General features: G+C 39.1%; 1 protein-coding gene across 1 annotated transcript; it reads right to left on the reverse strand.

The window, feature by feature from the left end:
- Positions 1-12165: 12165 nt before the first annotated feature.
- Positions 12166-12984, reverse strand: LOC120875217 (cytochrome b-c1 complex subunit 10-like). Its single transcript, XM_040256979.1, has one exon. It carries the CDS (start codon positions 12855-12857, stop codon positions 12687-12689), a length of 171 nt encoding a protein of 56 aa, XP_040112913.1. The 5' UTR covers positions 12858-12984; the 3' UTR covers positions 12166-12686.
- Between the last annotated feature and the right edge of the window lie 4482 nt (positions 12985-17466).

Genomic DNA, 17466 nt, shown 5'->3' on the forward strand with positions numbered 1-17466 from the left:
CTGTGTCTCTTTTGCTATCTAGTATACAGGGTTATCGTTATCATCTTTCTAAATTCCATATATATGTGTTAGTATACTGTATTGGTGTTTTTCTTTCTGGTTTACTTCACTCTGTATAATAGGCTCCAGTTTCATCCACTTCATTAGAACTGATTCAAATGTATTCTTTTTAATGGCTGAGTAATACTCCATTGTGTATATGTACCACTGCTTTCTTATCCATTCATCTGCTGATGGACATCTAGGTTGCTTCCATGTCCTGGATATTATAAACAGTGCTGCGATGAACATTGGGGTACACATGTCTCTTTCAATTCTGGTTTCCTCTGTGTGTATGCCCAGCAGTGGGATTGCTGGGTCATATGGCAGTCCTATTTCCAGTTTTTTAAGGAATCTCCACACTGTTCTCCATAGTGGCTGTACTAGTTTGCATTCCCACCAGCAGTGTAAGAGGGTTCCCTTTTCTCCACACCCTCTCCAGCATTTGTTGCTGGTAGACTTTTGGATCACAGCCATTCTGACTGGTGTGAAATGGTACCTCATTGTGGTTTTGATTTGCATTTCTCTGATAATGAGTGATGTTGAGCATCTTTTCATGTGTTTGTTAGCCATCTGTATGTCTTCTTTGGAGAAATGTCTATTTAGTTCTTTGGCCCATTTTTTGATTGGGTCATTTATTTTTCCGGAATTGAGCTGCATAAGTTGCTTGTATATTTTTGAGATTAGTTGTTTGTCAGTTTCTTCATTTGCTATTATTTTCTCCCATTCTAAAGGCTGTCTTTTCACCTTGCTTATAGTTTCCTTTGTTGTGCAGAAGCTTTTAATTTTAATTAGATCCCATTTGTTTATTTTTGCTTTTATTTCCAGTATTCTGGGAGGTGGTGAGTCATAGAGGATCCTGCTGTGATGTATGTCAGAGAGTGTTTTGCCTATGTTCTCCTCTAGGAGTTTTATAGCTTCTGGTCTTATGTTTAGATCTTTAATCCATTTTGAGTTTATTTTTGTGTATGGTGTTAACAAGTGTTCTAGTTTCATTCTTTTGCAAGTGGTTGACCAGTTTTCCCAGCACCACTTGTTAAAGAGATTGTCTTTAATCCATTGTATATTCTTGCCTCCTTTGTCGAAGATAAGGTGTCCATAGGTGTGTGGATTTATCTCTGGGCTTTCTATTTTGTTCCATTGATCTACATTTCTGTCTTTGTGCCAATACCATACTGTCTTGATGACTGTGGCTTTGTAGTAGAGCCTGAAGTCAGGCAAGTTGATTCCTCCAGTTCCATTCTTCTTTCTCAAGATTGCTTTGGCTATTCGAGGTTTTTTGTATTTCCATACAAATTGTGATATTATTTGGTCTAGCTCTGTGAAAAATACCGCTGGTAGCTTGATAGGGATTTCATTGAATCTGTAGATTGCTTTGGGTAGTATACTCATTTTCACTATATTGATTCTTCCAATCCATGAACATGGTATATTTCTCCATCTATTAGTGTCCTCTTTGATTTCTTTCACCAGTGTTTTATAGTTTTCTATATAAAGGTCTTTAGTTTCTTTAGGTAGATATATTTCTAAGTATTTTATTCTTTTTGTTGCAATGGTGAATGGGATTGTTTCCTTAATTTCTTTTTCTACTTTCTCATTATTAGTGTATAGGAATGCAAGGGATTTCTGTGTGTTGATTTTATATCCTGCAACTTTACTATATTCATTGATTAGCTCTAGTAATTTTCTGGTGGAGTCTTTAGGGTTTTCTATGTAGAGGATCATGTCATCTGCAAACAGTGAGAGTTTTATTTCCTTTTTCCCAATTTGGATTCCTTTTATTTCTTTTTCTGCTCTGATTGCTGTGGCCAAAACTTCCAGAACTATGTTGAATAGTAGCAGTGAAAGTTGGCACCCTTGTCTTGTTCCTGACTTTAGGGGAAATGCTTTCAATTTTTCACCATTGAGGATAATGTTTGCTGTGGGTTTGTCATATTTATGTTGAGGTATGTTCCTTCTATTCCTGCTTTCTGAGAGTTTATCATAAATGGATGTTGAATTTTGTCAAAGGCCTTCTCTGCATCTATTGAGATAATCATATGGCTTTTATTTTTCAATTTGTTAATGTGGTGAATTACACTGATTGATTTGCGGATATTGAAGAATCCTTGCATCCCTGGGATAAAGCCCACTTGGTCATGGTGTATGATCTTTTTAATGTGTTGTTGGATTCTGATTGCTAGAATTTTGTTAAGGATTTTTGTCTCTATGTTCTTCAGTTATATTGGCCTGTAATTTTCTTTTTCTGTGGCATATTTGTCAGGTTTTGGTATTAGGGTGATGGTGGCCTCGTAGAATGAGTTTGGAAGTTTACCTTCCTCTGCAATTTTCTGGAAGAGTTTGAGTAGGAAAGGTGTTAGGTCTTCTCTAAATTTTTGGTAGAATTCACCTGTGAAGCCGTCTGGACCTGGGCTTTTGTTTGCTGGAAGATTTCTGATTACAGTTTCAATTTCCGTGCTTTTGATGGGTCTGTTAAGATTTTCTATTTCTTCCTGGTTCAATTTTGGAAAGTTGTACTTTTCTAAGAGTTTGTCCATTTCTTCCACATTGTCCATTTTATTGGCATATAATTGCTGATAGTAGACTCGTATGATCCTTTGTATTTCTGTGTTGTCTGTTGTGATCTCTCCATTTTCATTTCTAGTTTTATTGATTTGATTTTTCTCCCTTTGTTTCTTGATGAGTCTGGTTAATGGTTTCTCAATTTTATTTATCCTTTCAAAGAAATGTTTTTGGCTTTGTTGATTTTTGCTATGGTCTCTTTTGTTTCTTTTGCATTTATTTCTGCCCTAATTTTTAAGATTTCTTTCCTTCTACTAACCCTGGGGTTCTCCATTTCTTCCTTTTCTAGTTGCTTTAGGTGTAGAGTTAGGTTATTTATTTGGCTTTTTTCTTGTTTCTTGAGGTATGCCTGTATTGCTATGAACTTTCCCCTTAGCACTGCTTTTATAGTGTCCCACAGGTTTTGGGTTGTTGTGTTTTCATTTTCATTCATTTCTATGCATATTTTGATTTCTTTCTTTATTTCTTCTGTGATTTGTTGGTTATTCAGAAGCATGTTGTTCAGCCTCCATATGTTGGAATTTTTAATAGTTTTTCTCCTGTAATTGAGATCTAATCTTACTGCATTATGGTCAGAAAAGATGCTTGGAATGATTTCAATCTTTCTGAATTTACCAAGGCTAGATTTATGGCCCAGGATGTGATCTATCCTGGAGAAGGTTCCATGAGCACTTAAGAAAAAGGTGAAATTCATTGTTTTGGGGTGAAATGTCCTATAGATATCAATTAGGTCTAACTGGTCTATTGTATCATTTAAAGTTTGTGTTTCTTTGTTAATTTTCTGTTTAGTTGATCTGTCCATAGGTGTGAGTGGGGTATTAAAGTCTCCCACTATTATTGTGTTACTGTTAATTTCCCCTTTCATACTTGTTAGCATTTGTCTTACATATTGTGGTGCTCCTATGTTGGGTGCATATATATTTGTAATTGTTATATCCTCTTCTTGGATTGATCCTTTGATCATTATGTAGTGTCCTTCTTTGTCTCTTTTCACAGCCTTTGTTTTAAAGTCTATTTTATCTGATATGAGTATTGCTACTCCTGCTTTCTTTTGGTCTCTGTTTGCATGGAATATCTTTTCCCAGCCCTTCACTTTCAGTCTGTATGTGTCCCCTGTTTTGAGGTGGGTCTCTTGTAGACAACATATATAGGGGTCTTGTTTTTGCATCCATTCAGCCAGTCTTTGCCTTTTGGTTGGGGCATTCAACCCATTTACATTTAAGGTAATTATTGATAAGTATGATCCCGTTGCCATTTACTTTATTGTTTTGGGTTCGGGTTTATACACCCTTTTTGTGTTTCCTGTCTAGAGAAGATCCTTTAGCATTTGTTGGAGAGCTGGTTTGGTGGTGCTGAATTCTCTCAGCTTTTGCTTGTCTGTAAAGCTTTTGATTTCTCCTTCGTACTTGAATGAGATCCTTGCTGGGTACAGTAATCTGGGCTGTAGGTTATTTTCTTTCATCACTTTAAGTATGTCTTGCCATTCCCTCATGGCCTGAACCGTTTCTATTGAAAGATCAGCTGTTTTCCTTATGGGAATCCCCTTGTGTGTTATTTGTTTTTCCCTTGCTGCTTTTAGTATTTGTTCTTTGTGTTTGATCTTTGTTAATTTGATTAATATGTGTCTTGGGGTGTTTCACCTTGGGTTTATCCTGTTTGGGACTCTCTGGGTTTCTTGGACTTGGGTGATTATTTCCATCCCCATTTTAGGGAACTTTTCAACTATTATCTCCTCAAGTATTTTCTCATGGTCTTTCTTTTTGTCTTCTTCTTCTGGAACTCCGATAATTCGAGTGTTGGAGTGTTTCATATTGTCCTGGAGGTCTCTGAGATTGTGCTCATTTCTTTTAATTCGTTTTTTTTTTTCTGCTCTGATTCATTTATTTCTACTATTCTATCTTCTACTTCACTAATCCTATCTTCTGCCTCCATTATTCTACTGTTTGTTGCCTCCAGAGTGTTTTTGATCTCATTTATCACATTATTTATTATATATTGACTCTTTTTTATTTCTTCTAGGTCCTTGTTAAACCTTTCTTTCATCTTCTCAATCCTTGTCTTCAGGCTATTTATCTGTGATTCCATTTTGATGTCAAGATTTTGGATCATTTTCACTATCATTATTTGGAATTCTTTATCATGTAGATTCCCTATCTCTTGCTCTTTGGTTTGGTTTGGTGGGCATTTCTCCTGTTCCTGTACCTGCTGGGTATTCCTCTGTCTCTTCATCTTGTTTATATTGCTGTGTTTGGGGTGGCCTTTCTGTATTCTGGCAGTTTGTGGAGTTCTCTTTATTGTGGAGGTTCCTTGCTGTGGGTGGGGTTGGACAGGTGGCTTGTCAAGGTTTCTTGCTTAGGGAAGCTTGTGTCAGTGTTCTGGTGGGTAGAGCTGGATTTCTTCTCTCTGGAGTGCAATGAAGTGTCCAGTAATGAGTTATGAGATGTCAGTGGTTTTGGAGTAACTTTGGGCAGCCTGTATATTGAAGCTCAGGGCTGTGTTCCTGTGTTGCTGGAGAATTTGCGTGGTATGTCTTGCTCTGGAACTTGTTGGCCCTTGGGTGGTGCTTGGTTTTAGTGGAGGTATGGAGGCATTTGATGAGCTCCTATCAATTAATGTTCCCTGGAGTCAGGAGTTCTCTGATGTTCTCAGGATTTGGACTTAAGCCTCCAGCTTCTGGTTTTCAGTCTTATTTTTACACTAGTCTCAAGACTTCTCCTTCTATGCTGCACCACTGATAAAACATCTAGGCTAAAGATGAAAAGTTTCTCCATACTGAGGGACACCCAGAGAGGTTCACAGAGTTACATGGAGAAAAGAAGAGGGAGGAGGGAGTTAGAGGTAACCCGAATGAGATGAGGTGGAATCAAATGAGGAGACAGCAAGCTAGCCAGTAATCACTTCCTTATGTGTGCTCCACAGTCTGGACCGCTCAGAGATGTTCACAGAGTTATATAGGGAAGAGAAGAGGGAGGAAGGAGACAGAGGTGGCCAGGAGGATAAAAGAGGGAAATGAAAAGGAGGGAGACAGATCCAGCCAGTAATCAGTTCCCTAAGTGTTCTCCACCGTCTGGAACACACAGAGATTCACAGAGTTGGGTAGAGGACGGAAGGGGGAGGGAGGAGACAGAGGCGACCTGGTGGAGAAAAAAGAGTCCAAAGGAGGAGAGAGCAGACAAGCCAGTGTCGCTCTCAAGTAAAAATGGGTACCGAAGATTGTGTTTTTGAAGGTACAAAATTGATAACAAATACCAAAAAGTAAAAATTAAAAATCTAGAGTAGAGGTTGGATTTTCAAAAATACAATATTAAAAAAAAAGAAGAAGAGAAAAAAAAAGACAAAGTCACAAGAATTATTAAAATATATATATGTATGAAGTTTGCTTTTAAAATAGGGTCTTTTTTAAGTAATAGGTTATAAAAATGAAAATTAAAGGAGTAATAGAGGACTTAAAAGAAAAGAAAAGAAGAAGAAGAAAAAAGAATGATCGTAAAAATAGTAAAGATATATCTAGGACTTTCTCTGGTGTTGTTGTGGGCAGTGTGGGGTCAGTTCATTTTCGGATAGTTCCTTGGTCCGGCTTATATTTCTCAAGATCTATAGGCCCCTTCCTATGTAGTCAGTACTAACGACAGGGTTTTAATCTATTGCACCTGTCACTTCCAAGGCGGTTCCCTCTGTTTTAGCTTCTTCTGTTTGCTGGTCTCTTCAGTGTCTGTTTTCTGCCCTGACACAAGGCGGGCGGTGGTGGACACTTTTTTTAGGCTCACTTGTTCAGTTGCGCTGTGGGGAGGGAGGGACGCTGCAAACAAATAACACTGGCGTGTGCTCGCAGTGTCTCAGCCATGCTGAGCCTGCCCCTGCTCACGGTGCACACCTCTCAGGCTCTAGGTTGCTCCGCCAGGAACCTTCTGAGGCCGGCCCTGGGCTGCATGCACCTCCCAGGTCTAAGTCGCTCAGGCTCAGGCACTCAGGTAGTCCTCAGAGGCACAGAGTTGGTTGGGCCTGCATTTTGTGCCTTTCCCAGGTCCGAGAACCTCAGGTGTTTGGCGACGGTCACTGCGACTTATCGCCTCTCCCATCCCTGCTGCTCAGTTTTCTGGGTGTACAACTGGCGCACCTTCTCAGACAGATGACTGTCCAGATCTCCAAGAAGTCTTAGTTAGCAAAGAAGCCTGTTTGCAGTTTGGTAGCTAATATCTCTCTGGGGCTGCAATTGCCCCCTTCCAGCTCTTCTGGCTCTGGCTGCCTGTCACCAGAGGGGGATGGTCTGCAGCCCACTAATTCTGGTTTGTGCTTTTTTTTTTCAATTTCCTGGATCCTTTTTTTTTTTTTTTTTTAGCCCACTAATTCTGTTCCATCCTTTGTTCTGTGCACAGTCCTGGCGGTGTCTTATGTTAGAGCTTTTCGTGTGGTATCTATCCCACAGTCTGGTTTGCTAGCCCAAGTTAGCTCGCTCTGGTTACACTCGGGGCATTCGGGCCCGATCCTTATAAAGCAATGCAGCCCAGGCCTCCCTGCCCAGCCCCTACTTGCTAGTGGCGGATGCAGGTGTCTGCGCTGCTTCTCTGCTGGGGGAGTTACCGTTGGGCTCCTAATCTGTGGGGTGTAATTATTTATTTATTTTTCCTCCCTGTTATGTTGCCCTCTGTGCTTCCAAGGCTCGCCACAGACTTGGCAGTAAGTGTTTCCTGGTGTTTGGAAACTTCTCTCTTTTTAAGACTCCCTTTCCAGGTCGGAGCTCCCTCCCTACCTCTTTTGTCTCTTTTTTTCTCTTTTATATTTTTTCCTACCTCTTCTTGAAGACAATGAGCTGCTTTTCTGGGGTGCCTGATGTCCTCTGCCGGCATTTGGAAGTTGTTTTGTGGAATTTACTCAGCGTTGAAATGTTCTTTTGATGAATTTGTGGGGGAGAAAGTGGTCTCCCTCTCCTATTCCTCCGCCATCTTAGGACTGCCCCATGTCTCTGTTTTAAAGGCAAATAGACTTAATAGAAGAAATAAAATACTGATTTATATTAACTTCTTTTCATTAAAATTAATTAAAAAATCGATCCCTTTATAGCCAAACTTCTACGTTCATCCTAACTTCCTTTAGTGTACTTTATTTCTTCTTAATATCATTATGAAATTATAGCCTTGCTCAAATTCATCATATTTCAAGTAATCACAATTATTAAACCCTTTTTGACGCTCAAGTTTCAATTTGGCCAGTGGGAGACCTCTAAGCTAGCTCTTTTGTCTTTTTAGCACCGTCCCTTCCATCTCTGCTTTCTGGTAACACATGGTATTTCAGATCCATTCTACTCTGTGTGTGTGTGTGTACACACACCAGTAGTGCTAGTTTCATCCACTGAAGTATCAGAAATCCAAATCTGGGCATTTAGAAAGTTCATGTGAAAATAAGCAGTGAACCAATTGACACTGCTGTTGAGACCCTTCTAGAAGGAAAAATACTGCTGTTTAACACCCCGAGTTCACATAGCCTTTTTTTTTTTCTAGTATCATTAACACAAATAAGCCACTGAACTCGATTCATATCATGAGGGTTTATCGATAGCCTCTAAGACTTCCTAACATATTGCTGCAGCCAATGACCTCCGCTTGAACCCTGTGTCTTTCATAGCTCCAGCCACAGTATTGGCTTTTGTGCTTGTCTTTGTGTCACGCTGACAGTCCAGGACTCTGAGCATTTGGTTTCTATACCTCGTGGCCCTTAGCTCACTGATTTCCAACCTCATCCCAGATGATGCCTCGGCCGCTGGGAGATAAACCTAAGTGTTTCTTGCCCCTGGATGGTGGCCTGTGAATTTTCTGCTATTTGAAGAAAGGCTTGACTTCACTCATCATGAAGCCTCTTCTCTTTGTCCATATTTCCTCGCCACTTCTGTATGTCCCTGCAATTTCTAGCCATTGACGTCCAACACATTTTACTACAGGTAAAAACCTGCAGTCTCTGGATAGTCTCCTCAATGACAGTATTGAAAGGACCGAAGCCCTCTTTTCTCTGTCTCAATCTGGTTACTATACTTCCTTTGAGAAATCCAGGTTTTCTTACATTTTTCACAAGGAGGATCCTCCTTGACTGGTGAATCCAGACTTTTCTGATCTCTCTGTTCAAAGGATGCAGAGCTCCACAAGCGTATGTCCGGGCAACATCCTTGGGTTGGGTGGGGAGTAGGGGCCACACCACCTTGTGAGCTGGGCCAAATATATATACCCTCTCACCTTTACACTTTGGAAGGGGGCTCTGGAAAAGGGAATGAGAGAATGCTTGCTTAGTGAGATAAGAGCTAGACAGCAGAGAACAATAAAGACATATATATGATCTCTTATTCAAAAGAACTTCGGCAGGATGGAGCCTGGTTTTAGCAGCAGCCTGGGTTTCATTGTATGCTTTTGATCTAGAACAGAGTGCATAAGAAACGTCAATTTGCTGGAGGATACCCATTAAACAAGGTAATTTGGATTGAGAAATATAATATATACTCTTTTAAAGTAAATTTTCTTTTAAATTAAAATCCTAATGCATGTTTATGTTTTAAAATGGTAACTCAGAATATATATGAATGTAAAATCTGCCATTTATGAGCAAGGCTCAATGCTAGGCTAGCCCTTGACATTGATAACTCTTCCAGTATCCCTAAATACATACTGGGACAGGTACTATGGTTATAGTGCTCTGTGTTCAGTATTTCTGCCTTCTTATAATTTTTTTTTAACTTTAAAAGTTAGTTTATATTAGCATATAGCTGTTTAACAATTTTGTGATAGTTTCAAGTGGACAGAAGAGACTCAGCCATACATATACATGTATCCATTCTCCCCTAAACTCCCCTCCTACTTATAGTGTTTTATGAAGGATAACTTTTAAGTGGCTGGCCAGTCACCTGTTAACGAACACATACAATTTTTCAGTACTATAAATAATTATTCAATATATGTATGTGTTTAGTCATTCAGTCATGTCCGACTCTTTGAGGCCCCATGGGCTGTAGCCCACCAGGCTCCTTTGCCCATGAAATTTCCCAGGCAAGAATACTGGAGTGGGGTGTCACTTCCTACTCCAGGGGGATCTTCCCCACCCAGGGATCAAACGAACGTCTCTTATTATTCAATACATATTAAAAAGTAAAGCATTGTATTTCTATGTCTGTTTGTGTTTCTCTTTTCTTAAGCTACGTTCATTGGAAGGGGCTTACTGAGCCAGCGGAAGGGACCAATTTGAGCACCTAGGTTCTTGTGTTGTTTAGTGACTAAATCGTGTCCAGCTCTTCTGCGATCCTATGGACTGTAACCAGCCAGGCGCCTCTGTCCATGGGATTTCCCAGGCAAGAATAGTGAAATGGGATGCTATTTCCTTCTCCAGGGGGTCTTCCCAACCCCGAGATCAAACCTGCATCTCCTGGTTTGGCAGGTGGATTCTTTACCACTGAGCCACCTGAGAAGCTTTGAGTACCTAGGTAGATATCACCAAAGAGTTTTGTACTAATACAAATTCTTAACTCTGCCAGCTATTTATTATGGAAATTTCTGTCAAACTTTTACCAGCACAGAAAACGTTAAAAAAAATGTTTTGCCAGTTTAGTGGGTGAGTAAAATTCAGATATTGTTTTAATTAGCATTTGATTAGTTAAGAGTATGAATATTTTTACATATTTATTAGATTTTGTATTTCTTTAAAATTTCTGTGACCTTTTGTTTTAATGATATTATCCTTTTGTTTTAATATTTTGTTTTATATTTTCTTTTTGTTCCTTTTCTTTATTTCTTTTGTTTTAATGATATTATCCTCTGCCCTGTTGCTAAATTACTTTTCCCAAGTTGTGATTTTATTATTGTGAATGATGTTCCTTGACATAGAGGAGTTCTAATTGTGTAACAGCAAAATCTATTTAGCTTTTCTTTTGTACTTACTTCCATTGCTCTTATACTTAGAATGTCTTTCCCTCTCCAAAAATCTGATAACTTTTTACTTATATCTTTGTCTATGTATAGTTCTTTAATCCATCTGTTTCAGTTGTGTTTTGGGCTACTGTATGGTAAGGCTATTATTTGAGTTAGTCAATTTTTCTCAACTATTTAATGAATAACCTCTCCCATTTTTTTGTTGTGCTTTCTTTACTAAGCTGGAATATATACTAGAGTCTATTTTAAGGCTGATTGCTCTATTTTATCAGCCTGTCAATTCTCGAACTACTGCCATACCGCTTTGTTTGATGTTGCTTGCAATATGTTTTAATTCCTAGTTAGACAAGCCTCCTTAACCTAAGTGTCCAGTTTTCCTCTTTTAATATATTCTTAATTTTTTACTTGTTATTCCTATGAATGAACTTTAGAATCACTATGTCATTAGGAAAGATAACATTGCTTATTTTTTTGTTTTCATCATGTCATTGAGTATTTAACCTAAATATTGTCATTATAAAACCATGTCAGTATTTATTGTTTTTTTGTGCCATTTTTGTCTGTTTTATATTAGTGCTACACTGACTTCATAAAATGACTCTTTATATTCTTAGCTTTTGTTTTTATATTTGGAAAAATTATATAATATGAAATTGTTTTTGTGAAAGTCTGAAAGTTATCACTAGTGAAATTTGCAGACAGTGAGATATCTTCGTCTTACAGTTGGGTAAAATTTGCCACAAAATAAACATTTAATTCATTTTATCAAATTGATTAGCATAGTATTTTAAAATAATATTTTCATACTTATTAAAATCTTCCTGTTTTTATTTTTGTTTCATTTCTACTTTTATATTTTGTTTTTTTTCTGTTTACTTTTCATGTGTTCCCAAGTTATGTTAAAACAAAAAGCAGTTCTTGAATTTGTGTTTCAATTTTACTATTTCTGTTTTTAAAATTTTTTTCAAGTCTCTATGCTTATCTTTAGAAAATTTTTTCTTCTGTTTTCCTTGGTTTTGTCTTAAATGCATTTTAATTATTTATAGTACAAATCCTTTGAAATGTATATACTTTGTCTACTTGTTTTTTCAAAGGCTAGTCATTCTATAAAGGGCTCATATGAAATAATTGTGTTCTGTCCATTTCCTCTTATGCATCTTTACTTTATATATCTGTGGCATAAACTATATATTCTCTGATATCTTCACTGAAGGATGCACATTTTTATGTACTCTTTGACTCTTTTGGCATTGTTTGGCCTTGTAACCATTCTTGTATAAATTTTATAATGCTACCTCTATTTTTACTTTGTTTCTATTTTTCTAGTAAATCTTTATTCATGTAAAAAAATTTAACCTATTTGTTTCCTTCTATTTTGGATATGTTTTTTATTATTAGGTCACAGTTGGATTTTTCTTAACCCAGTCTTGAAGTCTTCACTTCATTTGTGTCTGACTCTGGACAACCCTATAGACTGTAGCCCAACAGGCTTCTCTGTCCTTGGGATTCTCCAGGCTAGAATACTGGAGTGGGTTGTCATCCCCTCCTCCAGGGGATCTTTCCAATCCAGGGATCAAACTCAGGTCTCCTGCATTGCAAGCAGATTCTTTACCACTGAGTAATCAGGGAAGCCCCCAATATTTTAATAAAAGACGTTAAATCATTTAAATTTGTTGTTATACCTCTCCATTAACTCATCCTGGATAACCACTTGAGATATCTGGGGGTTTTGCTCAGGCAGGGTTTCAGGGAACTGAATCTAAATGGTGACATGAGAAACAGCTACAGACCTGAAAACAAAGACAAACTCACGTGTGGTCATGGGCGAGTTCATTTTGCAAAGGACCATTCTAGATGTCACGTCTGTGCAATTGATTGGAAACCTAGAACAGGAGCCAAGTCAAAGAAGGTTAAAAGATCAAGACTCAAGTGAGGAGTGGGATCAGAAAACAGGGCTAGGAGAGTTTTGCTGAGGAGGAACACTGGGGAGACTCAAGCATTCTCAATCCTTTACTGTAAGTGAAAACGAAAACAAAAACCATGTTAATACTGATGAACAACAACTCAATTTCTTTTTTTTAACCTCAAGGTCCATCCCAAGAGCATGGACTATTGCAGAGGCAGGTGGAAGGAGGCAGCACCATCAGATACCAGAGGGGCCTGAACTGGGGGTTAGTATAATTAGATTTTCTTCTTAAACTTGCTGTTGATGTACAGCACCCAGTCCAGAATCAGTTGCCAGGCAGTGCCCCATGCCAACCCCACAGTGCCCACTGCACCCCACATTCCTACAGTGGGAATCCAACTTCCAGGCAGCTCCCAGGACTGTGGGCCCAGAAACCTGCTCAGCATCTCGGCACCATCCCAACTCAGGGTGATCCAGTCCCTGCTGGCCCAGGTGGCAGCAACTCATGCTTAGGCTAAGTATTGGATTCATTTTTTTCTTTTTTTAAAACATTTTGTATTGGAGTACAGTTGATTTATAATACAATGTTGTGTTTGTTTCAGGCATACAGTAAAGTGAATCAGCTATGAATATACATATATCCACTGTTTTTTAGATTCTCTTCCCATACAGACCATTAAAGAGTACTGAGTAGAGTTCCCTGTGCTATAAATAGGTCCTCATTAGTTACCTATTTTCTATATATAACCTATTAACATTTTGAGGATCATTTGTTACTGCAGTTAGCCCACTTGACTAGCACTGAGAGCAAAAAGGCATTTGATAAAATCCAATATCTACTGCTAATTAAAAACTTGTCAAATGGAACAAAATTCTTTACTAACTTGTTAAAAATATCTACCTCGTATCAAATGCCAACATTGTTCTCTTTTTATTATTGGAGGAGAATTGCTTTATAATATTGTGGGGAATCTCTGCTGTACATTGAGAATCAGTCATGCTGCTGCTACTGCTGCTAAGTCGCTTCAGTTGTGTCCAACTCTACGACCCCAACTCTACGACCCCATAGACGGCAGCCTACCAGGCTCCGCCATCCCTGGGATTCTCCAGGCAAGAACACTGGAGTGGGTTGCCATTTCCTTCTCCAATGCATGAAAGTGAAAAGTGAAGTGAAGTCACTCAGTCGTGCCCAACTCTTAGCGACCCCATGGACTGCAGCCTACCAGGCTCCTTCGTCCACGGGATTTTCCAGACAAGAGTACTGGAGTGGGTTGCCATTGCCTTCTCCGGAGAATCAGTCATAAATAAATATATATATATATATATCTCCCCTCCCTCCTGAGCCTCCCTCCTGCCCCTATTCCACCCCTCTAGGTCGTCACAGAGCATCAGGTTGGACTCCGTATGTTAAACCGCAACTTCCTGCTGACTATCTGCTTTAGGCATGAGAGTGTCTATTACGCGTGAGAGTGTATATGCGTCAGAGCTACTCTCCTGACTTGTCCAGCCCTCTCCTTCTCCCGCTGTGTCCACCAGACTGTTCCGTCTGCATCTCCGTTTCTTCTCTGTAAATAGGTGCATCAGGACTATTTTTCTAGATTCCATATGTACGTGTTAACACATATTTTTCTCTTTCTGACTTATTTCACTCTGTATAACAGGCTCTAGGTTCATCCCCCTCACTACACCTGACTCAAATTCATTCCTTTTATGGCTGAGTAATACTCCACTGTGTGTGTGTGTACCACATCTTCCTTATCCATTCGTCTGCCGATGGACATCGAGGTTGCTTCCATTTCCTGGCTATTGTAAACAGTGCGGCAGTGAACCGGGTTTGTGTCTTTAGAACCGTGACTTTCTCAGGGTATACGCCCAGTGGTGGGATTGCTGAGTCATATGGTAGTTTTATTCCTAGTTTGCTAAGGAATTTCTTGATAAATTTCTTTAGACAAAGATTTCCTATTAACCCCACAACTACCCTGTGAAATATGTATTTTATTCCAATTTTAAAGATAGGAAAAGAGAGGCTCTGAGTAGGTGAGTAAATTTTCAGGACCAACATTAGTAAATTGGAGAACCATTTTCAGAAACCAGGTTTTCCTGCCTCAAGCCCATGATTTGAACCACTGTGTTATTCCATTTTCTTCCCAAATTACAATTTTTCTTGATTTTTATTTTCCCTATTTTAATTTATTTATTTTTAAATTTTATTTTTACTTTATTTTACAATACTGTATTGGTTTTGCCATACACTGACATGAATCCACCACGGGTGTATACAAGCTCCCAATCCTGATATTTTTATAAATATATATTCTTTTGAATTCTTCTACTTTGGTTTTTCAAAATCACAGTTTAATGTATAGGTTCTCTAATTATCAAATTAATGAATAATATAACAACTTAATTCATTCCTGTATAAGATGAGGAATTTAGTATCCTTCTAATCCTACATATAACCTTCTTTCCTATATTCATTGCCAATATCATTTGGGATTATAAACCTATTTATTATTAGTTTTATTTTTAGTTATTTTAAGAAGTAACTACAACAAAAACTTTCCATCTGTACCAATATTCTATATACAGCATTTTTTAAAAACTTAATTCTATACATTTGGCTTGGACTATTACAATGTTTTTGAATCCACTTTTGATATTCTTGATTTTGTTTTGTCCTTAAGTAATATTTGTTCCATTTGAACCTATCTTTTGGTAAATTTTTCAAAAAAACGGTATGGGGTATCTTTTTTGAACTCCTGATTAACTGAGAATGTCTTTTTTGTTTTCTTTGAAGATTAACATCTTAGCTTGAGTTATAACCGTTTTCTCTTAGTATCTTTGCTCCATTATCATCTGGCATCAGTCCTGTGATGCATTCTCAAATCAGCCTGTTTTCATTTAGTGATAAGTGAGTTTAATGTTTTATCTAGATAGTTGAAGATTTAAAAAAAAAAAACCCTTCATATTCAAAGAAATTTGCTAGATTATATCAAATTGTCCATCTTTCTTCATTAATTTTGCCTGGAAATGGTATGCTATTTTAAATTGTACATTCAACTTCTTTTCTCAGCTTGAAAAGTGTTCTTCCATCATTATTTTTCTTCAGTGTTGCAGCAACATCATTTTAGGTATATCTTCCTCAAGGGGGTCCTTCTTATCCATATATTAAGTCTTTAATTACTTTGATCAACTGAATTACCCATCATTTCTCTCATCTTGTTTTTTCTGTTTCTTTTCTCTACATTGATAGAAACCTTCTCGAGCTTGTTTCTGTATCATTTGTTTGGGTTTTCTGCAATTTCAATTCTGATCTTCCAAATCACATTTCAATCCCACGACTTTAGGTTTACGTGAATCCAAATCTTATCTGTCAGCTTCCTTTCCAAATTCCTTTAGAATCTGAACCATCTAGCGGAGCAGGGTGACTTTTTCTTCTGTTTTCACTCATTTGTTCTCTTCCGAGTACTAGTTACTGACCACATGGGTCCTTGCTCTTCTGGGGGCAGAACTATGGAGATGAAAGACACTGATCAGAGTCTGGACAGGGAGGAGGGCGGTGAGTGTCCTCAGCAATGGGATAAATGCTAGAGCAGAGGCTGGCATAGGTGTAATGGGATGTAGGCAGTAGTGAGGCAATGGGGGAGTTGGCAGGATAGTAGGGAGAGGGTAATCTTAAGGGCTTCCTGGAGGAGGTGGCACTTTCGGTGCATCTTAAGGTACTAGTAGGTGTGAGCTGAAGAAAGGGGTGGTAAGGGCGAGGAAAGAGCAGGTGCAAAAGGAGGAGGAGAAAGCATGGTGAGCCCAAGGAACCACAATTAGTTAATTCTGGCCAGATTACAGGGTGAGAGCCCAGGGACAGGGAGAGGGTTAAGGTACTTTTTTAGCTTGCTAGGGCAGCCATAACAAAATATCACAGACTGGGGGGGCACAACAACAGAAATTTATTTCCTTCCAGGCCTGGAGGCTGGAAGTCTGAGATCAAGATGTCTGCAGGCTTCCTTTCCTCTGAGGCCTCTCTCTTGACTGGCAAATCCTGTTGCTCTATGCTTCCTGTGTCCTTAGCTCCTTTTCTTATAAAGACACTAGTCCTGTTGGATTTGGACCCGCCTATATGACTTCACTGTGCCTTAATTACCTCTCTAATGGCCCTGCCTTCAAATAGGGTCACGTTTTGTGTAATGAGGGGCTTAGGACATCAACATGTAAATTTGAAGAGGAGGGCAACCAATCAGCCAGTGACAGGCAGAGACTGCCTTCTTGTTCAGTGTATCCCACCTGAGCCCCCCTTACCTGTCACTCCACAGTGGAGGAGAATGCCCTGCAGGAGCTAGACAGGCTTTGGTGTGGAAGGCAGGCTGTGGGGAGGGCCCTAACCTAAGGTGGGGTGCTCCTCCTCTCATCTGTTTATAATTTCTCTGTAGATTCTCATCTGTATCTAATTTCACACTCTCTGTTTAGGACTCAGGGGCACCTGAGCCTTGTGGATTCCTTTTCATGGCCTTAGTCTATCCCCTCCTTGGAACGCTTTATCACTTAGATCAGTCCGAGAGTTAATGCATTGCATTGCGCTGTGCCTGCCAAGAGTACACAAGCTTAGAGCCCACCGCCCCTTAGGAAGGCGGGCAGCTGTGGCCACTTTCTGCCAAACTTAGAACCTGTGAGACTCTTGCCATGATATTAACCTCTGAGTCTCCACCTTCCTTGGCTGGAGATGCTGTGATGCCTTGCAGACATTTTCAGTGCTGGCTGATTTCATTTGCCTACAATTGCTGTCAGTACCCATCCTTAGAATAATGCTACAAAGATTGGCATACATTGTTCAGAGACGAGGAGCAGAGCTGAGATATTCCTTTTCTGAGAAAGAAAAGTAAAAGCGTGGTGTCAGTGAAAGGGGCTGAGGGGGGCACTTCCTGTTGCAAGAAGGATGTGCCCTGGTGGGCTGGAGAAGTGGGTCCCTGGGGAGAGTACCTGGAAGGAAGTTGTCTAGAAACCTGGACCCCTTCTGGGTTATTTTCCTGTTCCAGTCAAAAATATCAAGGTTCTTGGCAGGAG

This window comes from Oryx dammah, unplaced genomic scaffold (assembly GCF_014754425.2).
Source record: "Oryx dammah isolate SB20612 unplaced genomic scaffold, SCBI_Odam_1.1 HiC_scaffold_16, whole genome shotgun sequence".
NCBI lineage: Eukaryota > Metazoa > Chordata > Mammalia > Artiodactyla > Bovidae > Oryx > Oryx dammah.

Coding starts and splice junctions, on each gene's coding strand:
- LOC120875217 (XM_040256979.1), bottom strand. CDS start 12,857: ATGCTGAGCAGGTTTCTGGGCCCACAGTCCTGGGAGCTGCCTGGAAGT.